The following is a 27,414-nucleotide window of genomic DNA, read 5'->3' as shown; positions in this document are numbered from 1 at the left end:
TTGATTATTTATTTTCTTTTAGTAATTGTGGGTTTGGTTTGTTCTTGCTTTACTAGTTCCTTGAGGTACATCATTATATTGTTTATTTGAAATCTTTCCATATTTTCTGATGTAGGCATTTATTGCAGTAAACTTCTCTCTAAGCACTGCTTTTGTTGTATCCCATTGATTTTAGTATGTCGTGTTTCAATTTTCATTTGTTTCTAGAAGATTTTTGATTTCTTCCTTAATTTCTTTCTTGATCTGTTTGTTGTCTTTAAGGAAAATGTTGTTTAGTTTCCGAGTGTTCATACAGTTTCCAAAGTTCTTCTTGTTATTGCTTTCTAGTTTTATTCCATTGTAGACTGACTTGATATGATTTCTGTTTAAAAAAATTGGTTGAAACTTGTTTTGTTTCCTAACGTATGGTCTGTCCTGGAGAGTATTTCATGTGCTGATGAGAAGAATGTTGTATGCTCTGTACCTGTTGTATAAAATCTTCTGTAAATGTCTTAGGCCTATTTGGCCCACTGTGCAGTTTAAATCCAATGATTCTTTTTTAATTTTCTGTCTAGATGATCTGTTTAATGCTGAGAGTGGGGTGTTGAAGTCTACCAACTCTTAAGGTATTGCAGTTGATCCCTCCCTTTAGATCTAATAATATTTGCATTATGTAATGGGTTCTCTGTTGTTGGGTGCATATATATTTAGAATTGTTCTGTCCTCTTGCTGAATTGATCCCTTTATACGTAATAATAACTTTCTTTGTCTTTTTTTTTTTTTTTTTGACTTAACATCTGTTTTATCTGATGTAAGTGTAGTCACTTCTGCTCACTTTTGGTTTCCATTTGCATGGAATATTTTTTTCCATCTCTTTACTTTCAGTCTATATGTGTCTTTACAGGTAAGTTGAGTTTCCTGTAGGCAACATATAGTTGGGTGATGTTTCTTTTATCCACTTAGCCAATCTGTATCTTTTTTTTTTTTTTTGAGATGGAGTTTCGCTCTTGTTACCCAGGCTGGAGTACAATGGCACAATCTCGGCTCACCGCAACCTCCGCCTCCTGGGTTCAGGCAATTCTCCTGCCTCAGCCTCTGGATCACGAGGTCAAGAGATCGAGACCATCCTGGTCAACATGGTGAAACCCGTCTCTACTAAAAATACAAAAAAAAATTAGCTGGGCGTGGTGGCGCGTGTCTGTAATCCCAATCTGTATCTTTTAAGTGGAAAGTTTAATCCTTTTACAGTCAAGGTATATGAGGGCTTATTCCTGCTATTTTATTAATTTCTGGTTGTTTTATATATTTTTTTGTTTTCTCTGACTTTTTTTGAGATGAGCTCTTACTCTTTTGCCCAGGCTGGAGTGCAGTGGTGCAATCACAAATGGCTCACTGTAGCCTTGACCTCCTAGGCTCAGGTGATCCTCCCACCTCAACCTCCCATAACTGGAACTAAAGGTGTACAGCACCATGCCTGGCTAATTTTAAAATTTTTTATAGAGATGGGGTTTTGCCATGTTGCTCAGGCTAGTCTCAAACTCCTGAGTTCAAGTGACCTGCCTATTTCGGCCTTCCACAGTGCAAAGATTACAGATGTGAGCCACTGTGCCCAGTCTGTCTATTCTTTGTTCCTTTGGTGGTTTTCTGTAGTGGTGATATTTGACTTCTTTTTCTCATTTGTGTATCTGCTCTACCAGTTAGCTTTATACTTCGGTGTGTTTACATGATGATGATTATCATCTTTTTGCTTCCAGTTGCAGAATTCCCTTGAGCATTTCTTGTATGGTTGGTCTAGTTGTGACAGATTGCCTGTTTTTGCTTGTGTGGTAAACTTTCTTTCTTTTTTTTTTTTTTTGAGACGGAGTTTCGCTCTTGTTACACAGGCTGGAGTGCAATGGCGCGATCTCGGCTCACCGCCATCTCCACCTCCTGGATTCAGGCAATTCTCCTGCCTCAGCCTCCCGAGCAGCTGGGATTACAGGCACGCACCACCGTGCTCAGCTAATTTTTTGTAATTTTAGTAGAGACGGGGTTTCACCATGTTGACCAAGATGGTCTCGATCTGCTGACCTCGTGATCCACCCGCCTCGGCCTCCCAAAGTGCTGGGATTACAGGCTTGAGCCACCGCGCCCGGCCACTTTCCTTCATTTTTGAAAGATATTTTTCCTGTTTGTATTCTTGGCTGCCAGGTATTTTTTTTTTTTTTTTTTTTTTTTATAGCACTTTGAATATATCATCTCATTTTCTCCTGGCCTGTAAGGTTTCTGCTGAGAAATCTGCTGTTAGTCTGATGGGGGTTCCCTTGTAAGTGACCAGATGCTTTTCTGTTACTGTTTTTAGAATTCTCGCTTCGTCTTTGACTTTTTACAGTTTGACTATAATGTGCCTTGGCAAAGGCCTTTTTGAGTTGTATCTGTTTGAGGGGTTCTGAGATTCCTATATCTGGATGTCTAAATTGCTTTCTAGACTTGGAAAGTTTTCAGCTCTTATTTTGTTAAATAGGTTTTCTATCCCTTTTGTTTTTTCTTCACCTTCTGGGGCACTAAAAATTTGAATATTTGGTCACTTTATGGTGTCTATATGTCATATATGCTGTGTTTATTCTTTATTTTTATGTTATTGTATATTTCAAAATACCTATCTTAAAATTCTTAAATTCTTTCTTCTGCTTAATCTAGTCTGTTGTTGAAGCTTTTGAAAGTATTTTGTGTTTCATTCAATGAATTCTCTATTTCCAGAATTTTAATTTGATTCTTTTTTTATGATATCTGTTTTTGATTTTTTTGAGACAAGGTCTCACTCTATTGCCCAGGCTAGAGTGCATTGGTGCAGTCTTGGCTTCCTGTAAGCTCCTCTTTCCTGGCTGATGTGGTCCTCCCACCTCAACCTCCTGAGTAGTTGGGACTATGGGGGCATGCCACCACACTGGGTTAATTTTTTTATTTTTATTTTTGTAGACATGGGATTTTGCCATGTGGCCCAGGCTGGTCTTGAACTCCTGGGTTCAAGCGATCTGCTTGCCTCAGCCTTCCACAGTGCTGGGGTTACAGATGTGAGTCTGTCTTTTTGGTAAATTTCTCATTCATACTCTGAATTCTATGATTTCTTGCTATTGTGTCTCTGTACTGTATCTCACTTAGCTTTTTAAATATTATTTTGAATTCTTTTTCTGGGATCTCATAAATTTCTTTTTTTATGAGTTACTGTGTTACTTTAGAGATCATATTTCCTTGCTTTATCATGTTTCTTGGGTCCTTATGTTGAAATCTGCACATACGGTGTAACAGTCACTTCTTCCAGTTTTTTGAATTTGCTTTCTTAGGGGAGAGCTTTTTCCTGAGAATGTACTTACGATGTTGGCTGGGTAGGACATTTTACCATTGATCTGGGTGTACACATGGTATAGTCTCTGTATAAATGACTCGGCTGTGTACAGTGTTAGTAGTGCCTCTGATTTTCTCAATGTTGTAGGGTTTGGTTTGTTAGTGGAGTCTGTGGTGAGGCTTAGGTGGGGACAAGGATACCAGGTGGGCCTGTTCTTGGGCCTCAGGGTAACATATGCTGCCAGTGGTGTTAGTAGTTCTGGGTGGGCTAATTCTTGGGCCTTCAGGTGACTAGCTTGAGTGTTGGTAGGGGCAGTGGTGGGCTAATTGGGTGGGGAGATTCTCAGGCCACTGGGCAGCACATGTGGCATGGTTTATGGTGGGAAACCCTCTGTTTTCCAGGCGATTTGTGCTGATATCTGCAGTGGCTGGGCAGGTCAGTCCCCAGGCCTGCATGTGGTTGGGGGCCAGCTGTGGTGTGTAATGGCAGGTTGGGTGAGGTAAAGCTCAGGCCTCTAGGAGAAGTGCATGTCAACGGTGGTGGAGGGGGCTGGGTAGAACTGTACTCAGGCCCACTAGTGATGTGTGCAGATATTGGCTGAGATAGGCAGGGGCGCGGTAATCCCCATGGTCCCAAGGGAGTGCTCGAGTGGGGCCCTGCTATTGGCTAGGGAAGAGTTGCTTTCAGTGGCATCAGACATAGGCAGTTAGCTGATGAATAGGTCCTTGGGCCCCATGTAGCAGCTATGGGTGGGGTAGCCCTTCCTCAGGACATTTGTAAAGGTGTAGTAGCTCCACTACTTGGGGCAGTAGTGTCACTGTCAGTGGTTTGTACTTTAGCACCAATGGCAGCAGCAAGCAGGAGTGGTGGCTTTGGGTGGTGGGCCTCTATCAGTCTATCCTTAGGCCTCTTTGGGCACATGAAAATGCACAGCATCTCTGCTGCTGTGGGTAGTGGGGTTGCCCATGGTTTACAGTTTGGCTTGGGGGAAGCATCTGATCACAACAGTGGCTGTAGGTGGGGGATGTCAGTGAACTTTAGGGATTTAGAGATGGAGGGGCTGTTTGGCCTCAGGGCAGGATGCAATCTTGTTGGGACTTGGCTCTCAAAATGTGCTTTGCTGTAGCTGCTAAGGACTTAGGAGTGGAGGAGACTCTTCATGAGCTCCCTCGCTGGACAAGGTCATCATGTAGTCTCCAGGCAGCTCCCTTTGTCAGTATGAGATGATTTTCTTCTTATGAAATCAGCATCGACCAGGCATGGTGGCTCATGCCTGTAATCCCAGCATTTTGGGGGGCTGAGGCGGGCAGATCACCTGAGGTTAGGAGTTTGAGAACAGCCTGGCCAACATGGTGAAACCTCATCTCTACACAAGTATAGAAATTAGCTGGACATGATGGTGGGTGCCTGTAATCCCAGCTACTTGGGAGGCTGAGGTAGAAGAATCACTTGAACTTGGGAGGCAGAGGTTGCAGTGAGATGAGCTCGTGCTCTTGCACTCCAGCCTGGGTGAGAGAGAATGAGACTCCTCAAAAAAAAAAAAGAGAAATCAGTATCAAGGTTTGAAGGTTGGTAGGGGCCTACTTCAAGTGTTCCTAACTTCTCTCTGTTATTTCTAAGTTGTTTTTCTAGCTTGTACTTAATAGATACACAAGCATTTCTTTGGGAAGGGTTTGTAGCATAGAATGTTCTTTTTTTTCTGAGACAGGGTCTCTGTCACCCATACTGTAGTGCAGTGGCGCAGTCTTGGCTCACCACAACCTCTGCTTCCTGGGCTCAGGTGATTCTCCTGCCTCAGCCTCCCAAAGTGCTGGGAGTAGCATGAGCCACTACTGCCTAGCTAATTTTTTAATTTTTATTTTTGAGACAGAGTTTCGCTCTTCTTGCCCAGGCTGGGGTGCAGTGGTGCAGTCTCAGCTCACTGCAACTTCTGCCTCTGAGGTTCAAGTGATTCTCCTGCCTCAACCTGTCCGGTAGCTGGGATTACAGGCATGCACCACTACACCTGGCTAATTTTGTATTTTTAGTAAAGACAGGGTTTCACCATGTTGGTCAGGCTCGTCTCAAACTCCTGACCTCAGGTGATCCACTCACCTTGGCCTCCCAAAGTGCTGGGATTACAGGTGTGAGCCACCATGCCCCACATAATTTTTGTATTTTTAGTAGAGACAGGGTTTCACCATGCTGGGCAGGCTGGTCTTGAACTCCTGAACTTAAATGATCCATCTGCCTTGGCCTCCCAAAGTGCTGGGATTATAGGCATGAGCCATTGCACCCGGCCAGAATGTTTTTATATTAAAACTTAAATGTCTTTTTGTAGCCTTTGCCCTCAATCCCGCCCCCCCCCCCCGCAATCTGAAATACTAGTGCTTTCACTTAGAATGGTTTTAGGTACAATTTTGCTGAGTAATGAATCTGAAATAATAAATATTCCTTTTAGTGATGATGCTGTTTTTGAAATAGTACTTTTATAGTAAATGTAAATGTAGATATTATAAGTTAATGATTTTTCAAAATGGTATCCTTTATAAAAATGATCTGTGTGTTTATAATCACATTCATGGTCTAGAATTTTCTATCAGTTTGCAAAAGTGATTTTACAAAAATACACAATAGGCAGTAAAAATTGAGGCAGGTTACTTGTTTGTTGAGGAGAGTCTATTTTTAAGTTTGTGGGGTTCCCATTTAGAAGATGTATTTGGCTTTTTTGATTACTTACTGCAGTAGCTTGGGTCCTTATGGCTTTAAGGCAAAAGCCTGGAGTCCTTGTCACAGTACCTCAGAAGTCGGAGGAGTTTTTTGGCAAGAGGAATGTGAGTAGAGCCTCAAAGTAAAAGGGTGCCCAGACTGACATGAAATTAAGGAAAAGAGAAAATACACAGTGTTAAAAAATGGACGCAATTTTGAAGCTAGTAAATGTATGTTATTGACCCCTGTTTACATAAAATATATTCATGTCAGGTATATAGTTGGAGTGCACTTTTGACAAATGTATATACTTAGGTAACTGCCATTGAAATAAAGATAGAGTGTTTTCATCATATCACAAAATTCCCTCATTATTTTTACTGTTAGTCTCCACCCTAGGCAACCCCTGATCTGCTTCCTGTCACTATGGACAGATTTTTACTGTTCCAGAACTGCCTATCAATGGAATTAGACCCTGTGCATTCTTTTTGTGTCTTAACCAAAGCGCGTATTTTCAGTAGTTGCCTTTTTTTATTGCTGTGTAGTTTGACATTGTATGAATACATCTTTATTTCTCTTTACTTATTGATAGATATTTAATTTTTATTCAGTTTTTAGCTACTATAAATAAAGCTGCTGTGGACATTTGTGTTCACTTGTTTGTGTGGTTATATGCTTTTATGTTTTCTTTTTTCTTGGAGTAGAATTACTGGGTCATAAGGTTTTCTTTGCTTTTTTTGTTTGTTTTTGTTTTGAGATAGGGAGTCTTGTTTGGTCTCCCAGGCTGGAGTGCAGTGTTGGGATCTTGGCTCACTGCAGCCTCCTCCTCCCAGGTTCAAGCAATTGTCTTGCCTCAGCTTCCCAAATCTTTGAGATTACAGGAACCTACCACCACACCTGGCAAGTTGTTGTATGTTTAGTAGAGAAGTGGCTTCACCATGCTGGCCAGACTGGTTTGGAACTCCTGACCTTCAGTGATCCGCCTTTCTCGGCCTCCCAAAATGCTGGGATTATAGGCATGAGCCACTGTGTCTGGCCTGGTTTTTCTGTTTGACTTTATAAGAAAGTGCTTGACAGTTTTCCAGAGTGATGCTGCCATTTTGCATTTCCATCAGCAAAGTATGAGTTCCAGGTACTCAGCATCCTACTAATTTCTGGAGATGTTATTCTACCAAAGGGCATGTGACAGTATTTTATTCTAGTTTTAATTTACATTTCTCTGTTGACTAATGATGTTACCTAGGTTTCCATATGCTTGTTTGCCACTTGTATATCTTTGTGAAGTATTTTTTTGTGTTGTTGGCTGTCTTTGAATGATTGACTTATTATTGATTTGTAAGAGGTTTTAAAAAAGATACTCAGAATATAAGTTCTTTTTAGACCATATGTATTGCAAATGTTTTCTCCCAGACTTTGGCTTGCTTTTTATTTTTTTTACTATTTCTTGGTGAGCAGAAAGTTAAAAAACATTTTTTTTTAACACCAAGTCTTGCTCTGTCTTCAGGCTGGAGTGCAGTAGCTCAATCTTGGCTGACCGCAACTTCTGCCTCTCAGCTTAAGCAGTTCTCCTGCCTCAGCCTCCCATGTAGGTGGGACTATAGGTGCATGCTACCATGCTCAGCTACGTTTTGTATTTTTCATACAGATGAAGAAATCCTTTTAATGAAAGAATAATTTTCTATTACGGTTTTTGCTTTTGTTTCTTAAGAGAGCATTGACTACCAAGGCCATGTCGGTTGTCTTCTAGATGTTATAGTTTTACATATAAGTCTGTATTCCAATTCAATTTAATTTTTTTAATGATAGAGGTAAGGGTCAAGGGTAATATTTTCACGTAGATATCAGTTTTTTAACATCATTTTTTGAAAAAAGTACTCTCCATTGAATTACCGTGATCTATATGTTGAGACCTATTTGTATATTCTTATGTCTTTTCATTTCATTGACCTATTTATATTTTCATGCCACTGTTTGATTACTGTAGCTTTATGGTACATGTGGTAAGCAAGGTCTATTTAGGAGGCAGAATTTATACAGTAATTTGAAGAATGAAATTTTAATAAAAGAATTAGCTCTTGAGTCACCCCATGCAGCCTTGGTACTGCTTGCATTTTGGACATCCAGCCCTTTTTGCTCTCTAATACCTGTAAGCCTTTTTCCTTTTAAGATGCCTGAGGAGGTGTACCTTGGAGACGGGGAGGTAGAGACTTTGTCTTTTAGGCAGAAATTGTCCAACTCATTTCTTTCATAATCAATACCTTCTATTCCAACAAGGAGATTTTCCTTTAGGAGTTGATCTCTAATGCTTATGATGGCCTAGACAAGATTTGTTCTGAGAGCCTGACAGACCCTTTGTTTGACAGTTGTAAAGAACTGAAAATTGACACCAGTGCCAGCCCTCAGGAATGCATCCTGTCTTTGGTGGACATAGGCATTGGCATGACCAAGGCTAATCTCATAAATAATTTGGGAACCATTGCCAAGTCTGTTAGTAAAGCATTTATGGAGGCTTTTCAGTCTGGTACAGACATCTCCACGATTGAGAAATTTAGTGTTGGCTTTTATTCTGCTCACCTGGTGGCAAGAAAATAGGGATCACAAAGCACAATGACCTTGTACAGCATTCCTGGGCATCTTCTGTCGGGACGTCCTTCACTTTACATGTTGATCGTGGTGAGCCCATTGTCAGGGATACCAAAGTGATCCTCCAGCTTACAGAAGATCAGACAGAGTACTTAGAAGAGAGCCATGTTAAAGAAGTAGTGAAGAAGCACTCTCAGTTCATAGGTTCTCTCATTGTCCTTTATTTGGAGAAGGAATGAGAGAAGGAAATCAGTGACGATGAGGCAGAGGAAGAGAAAGTGAGAAAGAAGAGAAAGAGAAAGATGATGAAGAAAAGCCCAAGATCAAAGATGTGGGTTCTGATGAGGAGGATGACATTGTTAAGAATAATAAGAAGAAAATAAAAAAGATCAAGGAGAAAATACATTGATCAGGAAGAACTGAACCAGACCGTGCCTATTTGGACCAGAAACTCCGATGACATCACCCAGGAAGAGTGTGGTGAATGCTACAAGAGCCTCACTAGTGTCTGGGAAGACCACTTGGCAGTCAGGCACTTCCCTGTAGAAGGTTGGTTGAAATTCAGGGCATTGCTGTGCATCCCTCATCAGGCTCCCTTTGACCTTTTTGAAAACAAGAAGGAAATGAACAGCTCTGTGTCCATCATGTGTTGATCATGGACAGCTTTGCTGAGTTGCTACCAGAGTATCTCAGCTTTATCCATAGTATGGTTGACTTTAAGGATCTGCCCCAAATTTCTCCTGGGAAATGCTCCAGCAGAGCAAAATATTGAAAGTCATTTGCAAAAACTTTGTTAAGAAGTGCCTTGAGGTTTTCTGAGCTGGCAGAAGACAGGGAGAATAACAAGAAATTTGATGACGCATTTTCTGAAATTGCATGACTTGGAATCCATGAGGACAACTGGTGACACCTATCTGAGCTGCTGTGGTCTCATACTTCCCAGTCTGGAGATGAGAAGACATCTCTGTCTTCTTTTGCATGAAGGAGACACAGAAGTCTATCTGCGATCATATTTGGAAGCAGAGCTTCTAGGCAGTATGTATGACTGAGCCCATTGATGCATACTGTGTACAGCAGTTCAAGGAATTTGAGGGTAAGAACCTGGTCTCAGTTACCAAGCAGTGTCTGGAGCTACCTGATCATGAGTAGGAGAAGAAGAAAGTGGAGGAGAGTAAGGTAAAGTTTGAGAACCTCTGCAGGCTCATGAAAGAAATCTTTTTTTTTTTTTTTTGAGACGGAGTTTCGTTCTTGTTATGCAAACTGGAATGCAATGGCGCGATCTTGGCTCACCACAACCTCCGCCTTCTGGGTTCAGGCAATTCTCCTGCCTCAGCCTCCTGAGTAGCTGGAATTACAGGCACGCACCACCGTGCCCAGCTAATTTTTTGTATTTTTAGTAGAGACGGGGTTTCACCTTGTTGACCAGGATGGTCTCAATCTCTTGACCTCGTGATCCACCCACCCAAAGTGCTGGGATTACAGGCGTGAGCCAGCGCGCCCGGCTAAGAAATCTTAGATAAGGTTGAGAAGGAGACAATCTCCAGTAGGCTTTTGTCTTCACCCTGCTGCTCTGTGACCATCATCTACAGCTAGATGCTAATACCAAGTGGATCTGAAAGCCCAGGCGCTTTGGGATAACTCTGTGATGGGTTATATGATGACTAAAATGCACATGGAGATCAACCCCAACCACCCCACTATAGAGACACTGCAGTGGAAGGCGGAGGCAGACAACAGCCAGGCTGTCAGTGACCTGCTGGTCTATTGTTTGAAACCATACTGCTCTCTTCTGGCTTCTGCCTTGAGGATCCCCAGACCCATCCAGCTGCATCTACCACTTGATCAAGCTAGGTTACCTGTTGATGAATTTGAGGTGGCAACAGAGGAACCCAGTGCTGCTGTTCCCAGTGAAATCCACCTCCCTTGGGGGTGATGAGGATATGTCTTGCATGGAAGAAGTAGATTAAGAATTTATACTTGGAAACTTTGTGCCCTTGTATAGTGTCCCCATGGTGCCCACTGCAGCCTTGAGTGGTCTGGTCTCACCCGGCCCTCTCTGTTGATATCTAGTATTTTTTCTCTCCTTTCTTTGTGTCTAAGGCAGGAATCAAGGGCGTCAAGCCCTATTTCCTCCCTAGTTTGACAGCAGGATTGGATGTTGTGTATGATGGTTTTTTGTTGTTGTTTATTTTGTTCTGAAATTAAAGTATGCAAAATAAAGAATATGCTGTTTTTATACAGTTAAAAAAAACCCACAAAGAATTACTGTTTCTGGGGATTAGCAACTAAAAGAGGATGAAGGAAAAAAATTCTATAACATACCCTAGAGCTGAGAGAGATTTACCAAAGAGGCAGGTATGGATAGGGATCCTTTCTTCGAAGTTGGGATTCAGACATTATTGGCAAGGATGCAGCAGCTTATCAGACAACTTCTTTCCTGGGTCAGAGCTGGTCCACAGTTGGTAGGCCAGTACTGGTAGGCAAGTAACCATCAGTCAAAACTGGCAACAAATTTTGCTGAAGGGTGAGTGCCACAGGGTATACCACTTGCATGTCTCTGGCAGCTAGAACAGAAGCACCCTGAAACCAGAAAGAAAAGTACTACTTCAGAGCCATCTGCTGACAAAGCTTATCACTAGCTGGCAAAAGAGAAATATTTACAGGGTCCAAGAAGGCAGTGAAGTGTAGATTAGGAGGAGCCTAGAGGCAATAAATTGATAACTGGCACCCTGTCTTGAAATCAAATAGTGGCGTCATCTTTTTTCCCCCAGAGTTGTTTTGCTATTCTAGGTCCTTTGCATTCCCATATGCATTTTAGAGTTCCTTCTCCGTTTCTATAGTGAAACCTGCTGGGGTTTTGATTGAGGTTATGTTGAATCTGTAGATAACTTGGGTACAGTTGACATTCTGATGCTATTGAGTCTTCAAATTCATGGGTATGATGTATCTCTCCATTTCTTTAAGTGGTCTTTAGTTTCTTTTAGTGTTTCATTGTTTTCACTAGAGGCATTGAACATCTTTGTTCTTAAGAACTGTAAAAATGCTATTTGTAAATGAGATTTTTAAAACATGTTATCTTCCTTCCAGTGCTTGCTACTAGTACACAGAAATATTATTTTATTTTATTTTTTTGAGACAGTCTTGCTCTGGAGTGCAGCACCGTGGTCATAGCTCACTGAAGCCCTGATCTACTATCCTGAAGCGATCCTCCCACCTCAGCCTCCTGAGTGGCTGGGATTACAGCTACCCAACACCATGCCTGGTTAATTTTAAAAACTTTTCGGAGAGACAAGGTCTCACTGTGTTGCCTAGGCTTCTCTTAAGCTCATGAATGGGTTCACGTGATCCTCCTGCCTTGGCCTTCCAAAGTACTGAGATGATAGATGCGAGCCACCACACCCAGCTGTACTGTTTTATTTTTGTATGTTGGTCTCGTATCCTGTTATTTTGTGTTAAAGTCATTCTTTCTGGTAGATTTTGGATAGATTTTGTTACTTTGTGTTAAACTCATTTATTCTAATAGATTTTGGGAAGATTTCTTAGGATTTGCTACATAGAAGATTATATTGTCTGTTAATAAAGGCAGTTTTATTGCTCCATTTCCAAACTGTGTCTTTTATTTATTTTTCTTGGCTTATTTGCATAAAAGTGGCAAAGTGTGAACATCTTTGCCTTATTCTCAGTCTTAAAGGAGAAGCATTGGTCTATAACCCTTAAGTATGACGTTAACTGGAGTTTGTAGATGCATTTTATCAGGTTAAGGAAATTCCTGTCTTGCCTTAGTTTGCTGAGAATTTTGTCATGAGTGAGTGCTGAAATCTGTTTTGTGCTTTTTCTGAACATAATGAGATGATTTTGTGGCTTTTTCCCCTTTGAATATGGTGAATTACATTGATGACTTAAAAATGGTAAACCAGCCGCTTATTACTGGAATCAAGTTCATCTGCTTATGATGTATTGTCCTTTTTATGTATTGCTTTGTTCAGTTTCTAATTTTTGGTTAGATTTTTGTGTTTATGTTCATAAGGGATATCAGTCTTCTTTTTTTTTTTTTTGGCTGATCTGTCTTTGGTTTTAGGATCAGGGTGATATGAGTCATATAAAATGAGTTGAGTACCATTCCCTCCTCTTTTCTTAAAATAGTTTTATAGGACATTAGGGGAACCATCTGGCCCTGGTATTTTCCTTGTGGAAAAGCTTTAAATCATGAATGTATTTTCTTCAGTAGATAGGGGCTCATTCAGTTATTCTACATTTTGTGATAGTTTACATAATTTATACCTTTTAAGGAGTTTATTTTATCTAAGCAATTGAATTTATTTTAATTATGCTCATAATATTACCTTATCACTTTTAATATCTACAGTACTATCATGATTTCTCATTCATTTCTTGTTGACAGTGTATTTTTGAATGCTTTTTTTTATTGGCTATAGAATTTGGATTGACTTTTTCTTTCAGCATTAAAGTTACTCCAGTAATTTCTGTCTTGCATCATTATTACTATTATTATTATTACTATTATTATTATTATTATTATTAGAGACAGAGTGTTTGCTCTGTCACCCAGGCTGGAGTGCAGTGGTGGGATCTCAGCTCACTGCAACCTCCGTCTCCCAGGTTCAAACAGTTCTCCTGCCTCAGCCTCCCAGGTAGCTGGGACTACAGGCACACACTGCCATGCCCAACTAATTTTTTGTATTTTGGTAGAGATGGGCTTTCACCGTGTTGCCCAGGCTGGTCTTGAACTCTGAGCTCAGATGGTCTGCCTACTTCAGCCTCCCAAAGTGCTAGGATTACAGGTGTGAGCAACTGTGCCCAGCCTGCTTGCATTATTTCTAATGCTAAATCAGCAGTTATTCTGCGTATAATCAGTCTTTCTTGATGGATTTTAAGACTTTCTCTTTAACACTGATTTTTAGTAGTGACTGTGGTGTGCCTTGTATGTTTTTGATTGTGTGTATAAGAAAGATACACAACAACACCAAGAAAGGGTGTTTGTTGAGCTTCTTAGACTTGTGTTTATAGTTTTATCGATTTGGAAGATTTTTATTATTTTATCAATGTTCTCTTTCTGTCTCCTCTCCCTTCTTTATTTACTTACTGTCTCAGAGGTTACTGAGGCTCTGGATTTTGGTGGTGTTTTAACTCTGTATCCCTCTGAACATCAAGTTGGATAGTTTTTGTTACCCTGTCTTCAAGTTCACGGATATTCTTTTTTGCAGTATCTCATCTGCTCTTAAGTCAGTCCAGTAATATATATATGTATATTTTTTTCATTTTAGAAATTCTGTTTTCCAATTCGGGAAGTTTCCTCCCCTCTCGTCCCTTTCCCTCCCCTTTCTTTCCTTTCCCTCTCTCCCTTCCCTGCTCCTCCCCTCCCCTCCTTGCAGTTTCTTGTTTTTCCTCATTATGCTTATGTTTTCCCCATAATTCTTTAAGATATCTACAGTTTATAAACGTTAAAATCCTTGTCTGCTAATTACATTATCATTAATTCTGAGTTTTTTTAGACTAATTTTCTTCTTTTTTGTCACATTTCTTTATAGTTAGTGGTTTTTTTTTTTTTAAGACCCTTCTTGTTTTAGTTATAGTTATTGGTTTTTAATTGGATATTTCACATTTTGATTGTTGTAATATTTAGTGTCTTTTTGTAGTTGTTGTTATTTTTTTTTTAATTTGAGATGGAGTCTTGCTACATTGTCCACGCTTGTCACAAACTCCTGGGCTCAAGCGATCTTCCTACCTTGGCCTCTCGAAATGCTGGGATTACAGGTGTGAGCCACTGTGCCCAGCTGTGGTGTGGATTTTTAAAAAGCTTTGATTTAAAAAGAATTGTAGATTCACAGGAGCTTGTACTGGGAAGTCCTGGACATCCTTCCCCACCCCCCCATCTCCCTCAGTGTTCACAATTTATATAACTGTATTACAACATCAAAACAAAGGTTGATGTTGCTACAATGCATAGAAATTATCTGGAGTTCACCAGTTTTACATGTATGTGCATGTGTGTTTGCTTGTGCGTAATTCTGTGCAATTTTATTACATAGTCTTGTGTAATTTATCCCTACAATCAATATACTCAATGGTAGCATCACCAGTTTCCCTTGTGTTACCCTTTTATGGCCACATGCATCCCCTCCCCCATCCATAACCCTTAATTAACCATTGGTTCTTCGTATTCATAATTATATCATTTCATGATTGTTACATAAATTGTGTAATGCAAGGAGAATCTTTTGAGATTGACTTTTCCACTCAGCATAATTTTTTTGAAGTTTGTACAAATTGTTGTGTTTATCAATAGTTCCCTCCCCCGCCCTTTTTTTAAACTAGATTCTATCCTATTGTATGGATATGCCACAATTTAACTTTGTTTTTTTTTTTTAAAAGCATGGAGTTTGTTTGTTTGTCTGTTTGCTAGATAGTTGGGCAACTTGTGGATCAGCAGGACCCTTTTGAGCCTTGTTTTTAAGCTTTGTTAGGATAGTTTTGAAGTGGCCTTTATTGTAGGAATAGTTTGTTCCTAATTCTAAGGAGTGGCTTTTCTGGGTTCTCTATTAAATGACAGTAATGAAATGTGTCTGTCTTCTGTGCTTGATCAGAACTTGAATGTATCCCTCTCTCTGCAAGATCCAGTAGTTGTTCAGCTAACAGCCCCTCAATAGTTGTTTTTTGGCCCACTCTTGTGGAGTCTCTTTTTATTCATCCCTCGTAGTATCTAACCAAAGACTACAGATGAACGCCTGTGCAGACTTCTGGAGTTCTTTTTCACTGTCGCACCTTCCTTTTTTCTTCAGTCACAGTGTTTCGCTGCTTGTTGTCCATTGTCTGAAAGCAGTTGTTCCATTTATATAACTGAAAACCTGTATTTTTAAGATGGGTAGGCAAGTCCAGTAATGGTTTCTTCACCACTGCACACAACAAAACTTTTATTTATTTCCAAGTTAGTAGTTTGAAAGTCAAAATTGATTAATCTGTCCAAAGAGCAGTAGTTTTTCTTTTGTGTCTTAAGATGTTATTTTAATTTACATTTTTTTGAGTAAGAAATATGTTCATATATTTAAAAATTTAAATGACACAAAAGACAATACAGTGAGGTCTCCTTTCCTCCCTTATTTCTCAGTCACCCACTTTCCATTCTTGGGGACAACCATTGTTACTAATTTATTGGGTTTCTGTCAAGAAATTTGATGTACCTTTTGATAATACATATTTTATTCAAATTCTTTACACAGAAATGTGGAGATATATATATTCTTCATATCCTTGTTTTTTAAAAAAGGTAACATACTGTATTCCCTTTTTTGCACCCCTTTTTTTTTTTACTTAATATAACAGAGATCTATGATTTGATTACATGTAAATATTTTACATTGTTTTTTCAGCTTTGTAGTAGATAGTTAAATGGATATACCCATAAATACTATTAATGCACCATCGGTAAATTAACTTGTTCTGTTGTTACTGATCATTTGCTATTTCAAATAGTGCTAAGGTGAATAATCTTTCTGGGTTATTTTCCAGCACCAGCAACCAGTTCTCTGATTCTTCAGACACCAAATGGGTGTTCAACAATTCAGTGTAATTCAGTTCTTACAGTGTATATCTGGAGCTAGTGCAGACCCCACAGCTTAAAGGCCCATTCCTACAAGACCAGCCTCCACTTTAGACATCATTTGTGAGTCCTGGGCCACCTGTACTTCTGACCATCTGCTATAAATGGAGGTTCCCTCCACTTCCTCCTAAGGTTAGATAATTTGCTCAAGTGGCTAATAGAACTCAGGAAAACAGTTTACTTACTCCTGCTAGTTTATTATAAAGGATACAACTCATGATCTGCCAAATGGAAGAGATGCATAGGAATGTGGGAGGCAGTGCAGAGTATCTATGAGCTCTCTGGGTATACTAGTCTCTAATCAGCTCAGTGTGTTCGCCAACCCTGGAACCTCATCAGAGCTCATTGTTTAAGAGTTTTTATAGAGCTTCATCTCCACTCTCTCCCACCTCACTTTCTGGGCTGGCGTCATTGGCTAAGGCTGCAATTCTAACCCTCTTATTAATTGTTCTTTCTGGTGTGACCACCTTCATTCCAAGGTCATCTAGGGGCCCCACTCTTAAGTCACATCATTAGCATAAACTCAGATGTGAGTGAAACAGACTCTTTATGACCCTAGAAGAAAATCTAGGCAAAACCATTCAGGACATAGGCATAGGCAAGGACTTCAGGACTAAAACACCTAAAGCATTGGCAACAAAAGCTGAAATAGACAAATGGGACCTAATCAAACTCCACAGCTTCTCCACAGCAAAAGAAAACGTCATTAGAGTGAATCGGCAACCAACAGAATGGGGAATTTTTTTTAATCTACCCATCTGACAAAGGGCTAATATCCAGAATCTACAGAGAACTAAAACAGATTTACAAGAAAAAAACAAACAAGCCCATTCAAAAATGGGTGAAGGATATGAACAGACACTTTACAAAATAAGACATATATGAGCTCCACAAACTTATGAAAAAATGCTCATCATCACTTGTCATTAGAGAAATGCAGATCAAAACTACATTGAGATACCATCTCATTCCAGTTAGAATGGTGATCATTAAAAAATCTGTAGATAACAGATGCTGGAGAGGATGTGGAGAAATAGGAAAACTTTTACACTGTTGGTGGGAGTGTAAATTAGTTCAACCATTGTGGAAGACAGTGTGGCGATTCCTCAAGGGCCTAGAAACAGAAATTCCATTTGACCCAGCAATCCCATTACTGGATATATATCCAAAGGATTATAAAGCATTCTGTTATAAGGACACAGGCACACGAATGTTCATTGCAGCACTGTTTACAATAGCAAAGACCTGGAACCAACCCAAATGCTCATCGATGATAGACTGGACAGGGAAAATGTGGCACATATGCACTATGGAATACTATGCAGCCATAAAAAATGATGAGTTCGTGTCCTTTGTAGGGACATACATGGAACTGGAAACCATCATTCTCAGCAAACTGGTGCAAGAACAGAAAATCAAACACTACGTGTTCTCACTCATAGGCGGGTGTTGAACAATGAGAACCCATGGACACAAGGAGGGGAGCATCACACACTGGGGTCTGTCAGGGGGGAACTAGGGGAGGGATAACATGGGGAGAAATGTCAGATATAGGTGATGGGGAGGAAGGCAGCAAACCACACTGCCATTTATGTACCTATGCAACAGTCTTCCATGTTCTTCACATGTACCCCAAAACCTAAAATGCAAGAAAACATATTATGCATAAGAATGAAGAGACACCTATCACGGAGGATATTCCTTGGATTTCGGGAACTTTGTGCCAGGAACTGGGGACAAAGGTCAAGTATTTGGCCCTCTATATCTGTGGATTCACTCAACCTTGGATTGAAAATATTTTGCATGGTTGCATCTGTACTGAGCATGTTCAGGCTTTTGTCCTTGTGTTATTCCCTAAACAGTACACTACACAAGCTATTTACATAGACTTTACACTGTATGGGGTATTATAAGTAATTTTGAGATGATTTAAAGTATAAAGGAGGATGTATATATACAATTACTATACAAATACATTTGTTAGTTACAAAAACTATGCAATTTTGTATAAAGGACTTGAGCATTTGTAGATTTTGGTATCCTTTGGGGGAGGAGCCTATAACCAATTCCCCATGGATACTGAGGGATGACTTTATATTTCTTTTTTTTTTCTGAGATGGAGTCTCATTCTGTTACCCAGGCTGAGGTGCAGTGGTGTGATCTCGGCTCAGTGCAACCTCTGCCTCTCAGATTCAAGCAGTTCTCCTGCCTCAGCCTCTTCAGTAGCTGGGACTACAGGTGCAAACCACCATGCCTGGCTTATTTTTGTAATTAAAAAAAAAAAAGGAAATGAAGGGGAAGAAGAGGGAGAGAGAACAGGAGTGTTGCCTTTTTCTAAAAATGGGTATTGAAAACCTCTTTTATGCCAATAATTGTGCTTAATAATGGCCAACCAATATTTCATTTAAACCTGTGAGTAGGTGTGATGTGGTACTGATAAGAGTGTATATTCTGTGTATTTAAAATGGAGAGTTCTATAAATGTTTATTAAGTTTACTTGTTCCAGATCTGAGTTCAAGTCCTGGATATCCTTATTAATTTTCTGTCTTGTTGATCTATCTAATATTGATGTTGAAGTCTTCCACTATTATTGTTTAGGAGTCTAAGTCTCTTTATAGGTCTTATGTATCAGGGTGCTCCTGTATTGGGTGCATATATATTTAGGATCATTAAAAACCCTGTATTTTTAATAGAGACAGGGTTTTGTCATGTTGGCCAGGCTGGTCTTGAACTCCTGACCTCAGGTTATCCACCCGCCTCAGCCTCCCAAAGGATTACAGGCATGAGCCACCGTGTCCAGCTTTACTTTATATTTCTTATTATGCCGCATTCTTTGTAGTAAGTAATTTCACTTATGTACAAATATATATAAGATAACTTTCTAGAAGTAGAATTCCTGTATCAAAGGCTATGTACATTTGTAATTTGGATTTTTAGACTAGTTTTCCCACCATAGAGATTGTACCAGTTTTTTCGTCTCACAGATGTATGAAGTGACTGTATATTTTTCCATACAACTTACTGTGTTACTTTTTTTTTTTTTCTGAGACAGAGTCTCACTCTGTTGCCCAGGCTATAGTGTAGTGGCGCGATCTCGGCTCACCACAGCCTGCACCCCAGGTTCAAGTGATTCTCCTGCCTCAGCCTCCCAAGTAGCTGGGACTACAGGCTTGTGTCACCATGGCTGTCTAATTTTTGTATTTTTAGTAGAGAAGGTGTTTCACTATGTTGGCCTGGCTGGTCTCAAACTCCTTACCTCATGGTCTTCCTGCCTCGGCCTCCCAAAGTGCTGGGATTACAGGTGTGAGCCACCACACCTGGCCTTCTGTTACATATTTTTATCAAGTATTTTTAAAAACAAAGTTCTTGTAGTACTTTGCAAAACATGTATAAAAAAAAAAAAGGATGTAGTACTTTGTTGTAATTGTCAAAAAAATTGAGTTTCATTATGTTCAGATTTCTGTAGCAATTATAAAAGACTTGAAAGTACTTTTAAAAGAGTTAATGGTAGCTGATTTTTTTTGCCATTTTATCATATATATCCAATGTGTCAGGTACTGTGTTAGGAATTTATATACATTGTAAGCTCTAATAATTTAAAATAATTTTACAAGATTATATATTAAATTATATTTAATATATTATATATAATTATATATATAAAATAATTTACTATTTTATATTATATATAATTATATGTCATATATAATTAATATGTAAATATGTCTATGTCATATATAATAATATAATGTATAATTTATTACCTTTATTTCACAGACAGGAACCTGGGCTAGTAAATTCTAGGCTTAAGATTTGATCCCAATTTGATTCCAAACTCCAGATTTTTGTCATATCTTCAATTAATTTTACTTCAGTATTTTTATTTTTCCCTTTTTTATGTGGAGGCCTAAAATTCCTCTGATTTCAGCCATTATCCTGGCCTTTCAGGGTTCCCAGATTGAATCGAGGAAGATTTCTATGATTTGCAACATCTAGAAGTCCCAGGGTAAAACAAAGAGTGTACACATTTGTCTTTCTGAGAAGAGATGTTAAATACCTAATATAGATACTGCTTTCGTATGTATTTTCTTATTTGAGTTGTAGAAAGTAGGGGAGAATAGTAAAGCTGCAGAATTACTAGACAGAGAAGACAGACAGTGGTAAATAATAGTAATTGGGTCAGGAAGCTTCTTTTTATCTCCAAGTAACTTAGTTGCTGTTTGAATATCTTGTTTTACCATGTAAGAATCAGTCTATACGCATTTATTTTTAATATCCTAGACAGTTACTGTTTAATTTTATCTTATTTAGGGTCCCACCACAGCTACTAAGTTGACTTTTAGAGCAGAATGTTTATTTAAAAATCTTGGTCACCATATTTCGCAAATAGACAAACAGCCCACATTTTGTAGATTTTTTAAAATAAAAAATGATTGTTTAAAATTTGGATCTTTTTAATTTCAGTTTTCCCCCCTTCCCATCCCATTTTACAGACATTTCAACCTACGAATGAAGAGGGACACTTCCCTTTTCAGTGATGAATTTAAAGTAGAAACATCAAATAAAGTACTTGATTATGATACCTCTCATATTTACACTGGACATATTTATGGTAAGTCGGACCTTAACAAAACCCTTTTCTTTCATTTTTTTTCCTACACAAAGATACATATTTTGAAGTGTAAGCAAATATTTCAGAAAAGGGTATTAAATTTAGAGGAGATTGAATTCATCATGAAGGGTAATGGTCTTTGAGAAATGAAGTAATGTGTGCACCTATCTTTACATGTGTGTTTAATAGTGAAGTATGAAATATCTGGCTTCTGAGAGGTATGAAATTCTGACTCAGTACCTCTAAACTGTTAGAGTTTTCAAAAATTTTAATGACTTCTATAATATTCTGATTTTCCAAGTAAGAAATGAATGGTCAGTTTGCTGTGTGTTATATGAAAACAGGAAAAGCCTAAAAGGAAACCGTAAAGATATCTTAGCCAAAAATAATGTGACAAAGTCATCTGTAGGGAAATCCTCTCAAGACCATCCTTCCTCAGAATCTATTTGCTTTATTCACAGTTCCAACAAATTTTTCTTACTGTGTCAAATTAAAAATGTGTATTGTGGGCCATGAGTGGCATACTTACCCAATAGAAACTTACATTTACTAGTAGTTTGGAAAGAACAGAACAGTTATAGAAGTCATAAAAAAAGCTTAAGCAGTGAAAATCTGGGGGCGTTGGAGAGAGGCAAAATGTCATTGTTTTAAAACTATATTAGTAAGTACTCAAGATGATTCTCATGTAAGACAGTGTTAAACTGTTTGAGATTATTTCTACACTTGAGTGATTTCTACTGAAAATCATAACATGAAAAATTAAGCGATTGAAGAATTTTTTCTCATTTTTTGATTGTGCCAGATAAATGAGGCATTTCTATACTTAAACGTTCTTATTTGTAGAATAAACTGAATTATTAAATTCTTTAGATTGTTTGTACTCTTACAGTTCAGTAACCAAAATAAAGCATTTATTCATCAGTCTAGATTTTTAATGTCACACTTTAGTGTTCTATTATCTTCTTGATTATTTGTCTTGTTGGGCAAATAACTTAGTAGTTCCTTTTTTATTTTGCTAGGTGATGATCAAGAAAAGTATAAGACTATAAATGAGCTTGCAGATAAAAATCATGTTATTTAGGCCAGGTGTGGTTGCACTTACACTTAAAATTCCAGTGCTTTGGGAGGCTGAGACAGAAGGAGTGTTTGAGACCTGGAGTTTGAGACCAGCCTGGGCAATATAGTGAAACCCTGTCTCTAAAAAAACTTGAAAAACATTGGTTGTGGTGGCATACCTGTAGTCTCAGTTACATGGGAGGCTGAAGTAGGAGGATTGCTGAGCCCAGGAGGTTGAGGCTACTGTGAGTGCCATTGCACTGTAGCCTGGGTGACAGAGAGAGACCTTGTCTCTTTATTTAAAAAAATCACTTAAAATACCAGTGTCATGGGCTCTTGCCTCCAGTCTATGATTAATTCAAAGCCAACGAATGAATGTTATTCTACAACTTAGAAATTGTGGAAACTTGATTTTTATTTTAATGAGAGAATTGTAATGGGTAAATTCAAGGTTTAAAGCGCTCTCCCTCTACTTTCACCCTCTGTGTCATTTGATTTTGGTGCTCACCTTTTCGTTGTGATTTTATTAAGAACCAGAAGTACCCTTTTTCCCCTATTATTTCCTTTCACTAGGGAAGTATAACTGATGAGATAATGTTATAAATCTTTGTCCAATATTGTAAAAAGTACTATTGGTTTAGTTTTGTTCAAATTGCTTCTGAAATCTTTGACACTGTTCTATTTAAAAATGTATTTATAGGCCGGGCGTGGTGACTCACGCTGGTAATCCCAGCCCTTTAGGAGGGCGAGGCAGGTGGATTGCTTGAGCCCAGGAGTTCCAGACCAGCCTGGGGAACATAGCAAGACTTCGTCTTTACCATAGATAAAAAAGTTAGCTGGACGTGGTGGTGCATGCCTGTAGTCCCTGCTACTAGGGAGGTGGAGGTGGGAGGATTGCTTGAGCCCAGGAGGTTGAGGCTGCAGAGAGCCATGAGCTTGCCACTGCACACAAGCCTGGGTGACAGAGCAAGACTCTGTCTCAAAAAACAAACAAACAAAGAAACAAAACCCAAGCATAGCAGAGAAGCCAAAAGGTATGACCCATGCACAATATATCAGATGGGAAGGAGCTTTTTTCCTGTGGTACCTATAGCAAAATTTTCGCAAGATGTTTTGGATGTCTTTATTCTGAAAGTGTATATCCTATCATTGGGTTTGTTTGCTTGCTTGCTTTTAAGTTAATTTAACAATTAATTGTTTTGTTTTGTTTTGAGACAAGGTCTTGCTCTGTCACCCAGGCTGGAGTTCATTGGTGCCATCTCAGCTCACAGCAGCCTCCACCTTCAGGGTTCAAGTGTTTCTCCTGCCTCAACCTCCCAAGTAGCTGGACTTACAGGCGTGTGCCACGAAGCCCAGCTAATGTTTTTTGTATTTTTAGTAGAGACAGGTTTTCACTATGTTAGCTAGGCTGGTGTCGAACTCCTGAACGCAAGTGATCTGCCTGCCTCAGCCTCCCAAAGTGCTGGGATTATAGGTGTGAACCATACCATGCTGGGCCAATTTAATGATTGTTGATGACTACTGCATACATGCTAGGCACTGAGCTAGGTGCAAGGAATGTGGTTGGTAACAGGCAGATACTTTGTTTTTCATTGCTAATAGTAGTAATTGTATATGTTTTAACTAAATACTAGTTTGCTGTTCACATCTCAAATTCTGCTTGATGTATTTCATGTGAAACTTTCTATAATAAATTTATATTCCAGATTTAACCATATATGTGTGTATGTACGTATGTGTATGTATACGTGTATATATACATATATATGAATGAGTTTAACATTCATGTGCAAATTAAATTGTCAAGAATTTGTTGCTTTCATTAATAGGTGAAGAAGGAAGTTTTAGCCATGGGTCTGTTATTGATGGAAGATTTGAAGGATTCATCCAGACTCATGGTGGCACATTTTATGTTGAGCCAGCAGAGAGATATATTAAAGACCGAACTCTGCCATTTCACTCTGTCATTTATCATGAAGATGATATTAGTAAGTACTTAAATTTTATCCAGCAGCCTTCTTTCAAAAGGCATATGAATAGTAAAAACTGTGTGGAGACAAATGAAGCATTAGCTGTTTTCTTTCCTAAGCAATTAATCAGGCTAGAACATAGTTTTACTAGCAATTCCTGTTAAAGGAAAGGTGATATATGTAATGAAGCAATTTCCCTGTCAATCCGTGGCCGGTACTACTTTGTTGATACGACACAACTAATTCCGTTTGAACTGTGTGAGTCCACGAAATCGGACTGAACTGGACATTGTATATTTTGACATCAGCCAGTCTGTGATGCTAATACCCTTGTGTGTGTGGCCTCCTGAAGGTGGAACAGCATTATTACTTCTGTAAATTTCAGTGTGGATATTTGTGTAGTGTTTAAGAAACATTTTAAGTATTTTTGGAATTTTTAAGTCCTCTAAGTGGAATCTTAAAGTAATGACTTGACCTCAAGGGTCCAAGTTTGTCATGGATTTTGTTCTCTACCGTCAAGTTTATATGATGATAATTTTTTGGGAGAAGGGTTTTTTCTAAGAATAAAAATGTATTCAGACTTTACCTGTTAATTCTATTGCCTGTTAATTCTATCCACAGTTAACCAGCTATTGGGAAAGCTTCTTTGAAATACCACAGGAATACATACCTCTAATTTACATAGCTCTTGAATACCCCTTTATTAGTTCTTGACTGTAATTAGACTTGTCTCTCTATTTTTGCCTACTTTCCTAACTCGGCTGTTTCCTCCTACAGAACGTTTTCCTTTCTTTAGACAGAAATTTATTGTCAGCGATTGTATTCTCACCCCTAGTAATACACTGACAAGCGTTAACCATTTTGACTTTCTGCTCCATCAGCTCTCACAGTTTCTGTACTTCATCCATCCAACTGCTTGTTACCTCTGCTGTTAGATTACTGCAGAAAATAACGTAAATATGCTAGGTAGGATGCATTTATGATTTTGCCTACTTGTTAAATCATAAACTCATTAATGCTGCTTGCCTGTATTTTCATTCATCTCTATTTGATTCCTTTTCCAGTTTTAACTCCTGATACTTCAGACTCCACCTTTCTTTTCAAGCTCCAAGCTATTGTCCTCCTTCATAAGCAGGAGTGTGAATTCACTTGTGTTCCTTTCTTTCTGCTGACAGGATTATTTATCCTGTTTGTGTCTTGCTTTGTAATTTTCTTAGTAATTTGACCTTTTTCTGTAGGTCGCCTCCCTATCAGGGTATGTAGGTTCTCCAGGTGCAGTTTCTGTTTCTTCTGCTCCTTTAATATTCCGAGTATCATTTGTCTGCAGCAGGCTCTTCATAATGAGATATTGGAACAGTTTTCTAGAATGTTTTATCAAAATCAAATAAAACCTTGTGAGGAAGGAAAGAGGAAAAGGGTAATCTCACAGATTACCCTTTTCCTTTTTATGATGTTGTAATCTTACTTTCTCCATTGCTTTCTACTTCCTGTCGGTGCTCTCTGTTTTTTCTGCCTGTTTTGACTTCTGCTGTTGTGCTTCTCTTTCTCGTTTTCCTTCTTCTCTTACCTACTTGTGTGTAGTTTAAGCATATTCTTTTTTTCACTTTCATTTATTTCTCGTAATATAATCTCGACATTGCATCCAACAGTAATTTCCCAATATCTTAACAGGTGTCAGTCGCTTTTCTTCCTCAAAGATGATAAGTTAGCTTGGAGGATGAATGATACTGGATGTTACTTGGTTTTCTGTTCTTTTTGGCATTTAGCTTTACCATGGATTTCAGCTGTTATTTTATACTTGTTTATAAGTAGATATATGTTGGTAAGGAGACCTTTTTGTGTTCTTTTTATGATTAAGTATCAATAGTGGTGTTAGAACTTGAAAGTAGCGATTTTTCAGGTGATTTTATTTGGAACTTCTCGAGTAACTGAAAATGTAGGATATGAGGATGAGAGTATGGAAGTAATTGCCTTCACAAATTTAGACAATTACTTTTGAAAAACTATTTAAAAATCTGTCTAGTGAACAAACCATGGTTTAAGTCAAGAAAACACCCACGTATTAGCCTTTTAGTCTGTAGTTGCTATGTTTATATTCTAGACCATGGTTGCCAAATTCTCTGCAACGGGACAGATAGTAAGTATTTTTGGCTTTGAGAGCTGTATGTTTTATTGCAGCTACTCAGCTCTGCCATTGTAGCACAAAAACAGCCAAAGAAAGACATAAATTAATAAGCATGGGTGCTTTTTGAAAAAAATTATCTATTTATTTTTTGAAAAAAATTATTATCTATTTATTTATGTTTTTAGAGACAGAGCCTTGTCCTGTTGCCCATTCTGGAGTGCAGTGGTGTAATCATAGCTCGCTGCAGCCTCAACCTCCTGGGCTCAAGTGATCCTCCCACCTCAGCCCTCCAGGTAGCCTGGGACTCCAGGTGTAAGCCTCTGCTCCCGGCCAGCATGGCTGTTTTTCATAAAACTTTATAGATACTTAAATTTTAATTTCACATATTTGTCATATGACATAAAATAACATTCTTTTGATTTTTTTCTTTAACTGTTTAAAAATGTGAAAATCACCCTGAGTTTTTGTGTCAAACAAAAACAGATGGGAGGGCTCAGTAAATTTAATAATTATTTTAATTGGTTCTTTAAGTTCTCTGTGTAGAATATGACAGGTTCTAGATGTAGTAGCAGTAGCAGTAGGAAGAGTAATTATTATGGCTTAAAGAATACCTGACACTGTATAAAATTCTTTACTTGCATTATTGAATTGAATTCTCACAATAACCATATGAGATACTGGCACACCTGTTACTCCCACTTTGTAGGTGAAGGCTTAAGCTGAGGCTTAGAAAACTTGTATCACTTGATTGTGGGCCTCGTGTTCTTTCCCTTGTGCTCTTCTGCTTCACTCATGGAAGAAAGCTGTAAATTCTCACTGCCTTTACCTCAAGGATTTCTGGGGCTTTTCTGAAATCTGTAAGCCTCTCTAAAATCATACATTTGCAACTATTGCAGTTTTCAGCCAAACTCTCTCCTTAATGTATTTAGTAGTGTTTATTTTGTAACTAACTAAAAGGGAAAGGATGCCCTTTAATGTATATTATTTTTATATAAATGATTTAACTGCCAATAATTTATTTTTAGAAGCAAAGTGCTACATGATTATATCACTGTGTATGTTCTTAGGTGGATTTGGTATCCTTGTGTGTTTTATCCTTACCTAAAAGAAGCAAATGGTAGGGGAGGCATACTAATCTAGGATATAGCTTCTGATGAGAATTTGGCTACCCTCTTCTTAATACTGTTTTTGCAACTGAAGGCATAAATATATAGAACCACCATGAAAAACGATACTGCTTTTCTCCAGAACCTTAGGGAATGGCTTTCGAGACGGTACCAGAACACAGAGATAGTTTTCAGTGAAAATACTTAATAATTACTCTAGATGTGATAATGATAACTATATATTGTTATCAACATAAAATGCATAATACTTAATTCTGTACTTAGGTAGTAAAAAACCCTCTCTACTAGGACATAGAAGTGTGAGCAGTTAATGACAAGGTAAGAATACTAC

The 27,414-nt window shown here is 38.5% G+C and overlaps 1 protein-coding gene and 1 pseudogene across 5 annotated transcripts in view; both read left to right on the top strand.

Moving 5' to 3' along the window:
• The window catches only part of ADAM10 (ADAM metallopeptidase domain 10), a 155,414-nt gene that overhangs the window by 50,188 nt on the left and 77,812 nt on the right, over positions 1 to 27,414 (top strand). For 3 of the 5 annotated variants that reach the window (XM_078333252.1, XM_035258711.3, XM_035258709.3), the window contains 2 exons: positions 20,687 to 20,805; positions 23,691 to 23,849. The exons of 1 other annotated variant lie outside the window; for it this stretch is intronic. In XM_078333252.1, coding sequence (XP_078189378.1) covers positions 20,703 to 20,805; positions 23,691 to 23,849 — 262 coding nt within the window. In that variant the 5' untranslated portion in view covers positions 20,687 to 20,702. Of the gene's footprint in view, positions 1 to 554; positions 606 to 20,686; positions 20,806 to 23,690; positions 23,850 to 27,414 lie in introns of all 5 variants that reach the window. One more of the 5 variants, XM_078333253.1, reaches the window with a different exon arrangement.
• LOC103795503 (heat shock protein HSP 90-beta-like) lies at positions 8,021 to 10,688 on the top strand (annotated as a pseudogene).

The sequence above is a fragment of the Callithrix jacchus genome, chromosome 8, assembly GCF_049354715.1.
Source record: "Callithrix jacchus isolate 240 chromosome 8, calJac240_pri, whole genome shotgun sequence".
Taxonomy (NCBI): domain Eukaryota; kingdom Metazoa; phylum Chordata; class Mammalia; order Primates; family Cebidae; genus Callithrix; species Callithrix jacchus.
This window is presented reverse-complemented; position numbering and strand designations above follow the sequence as displayed.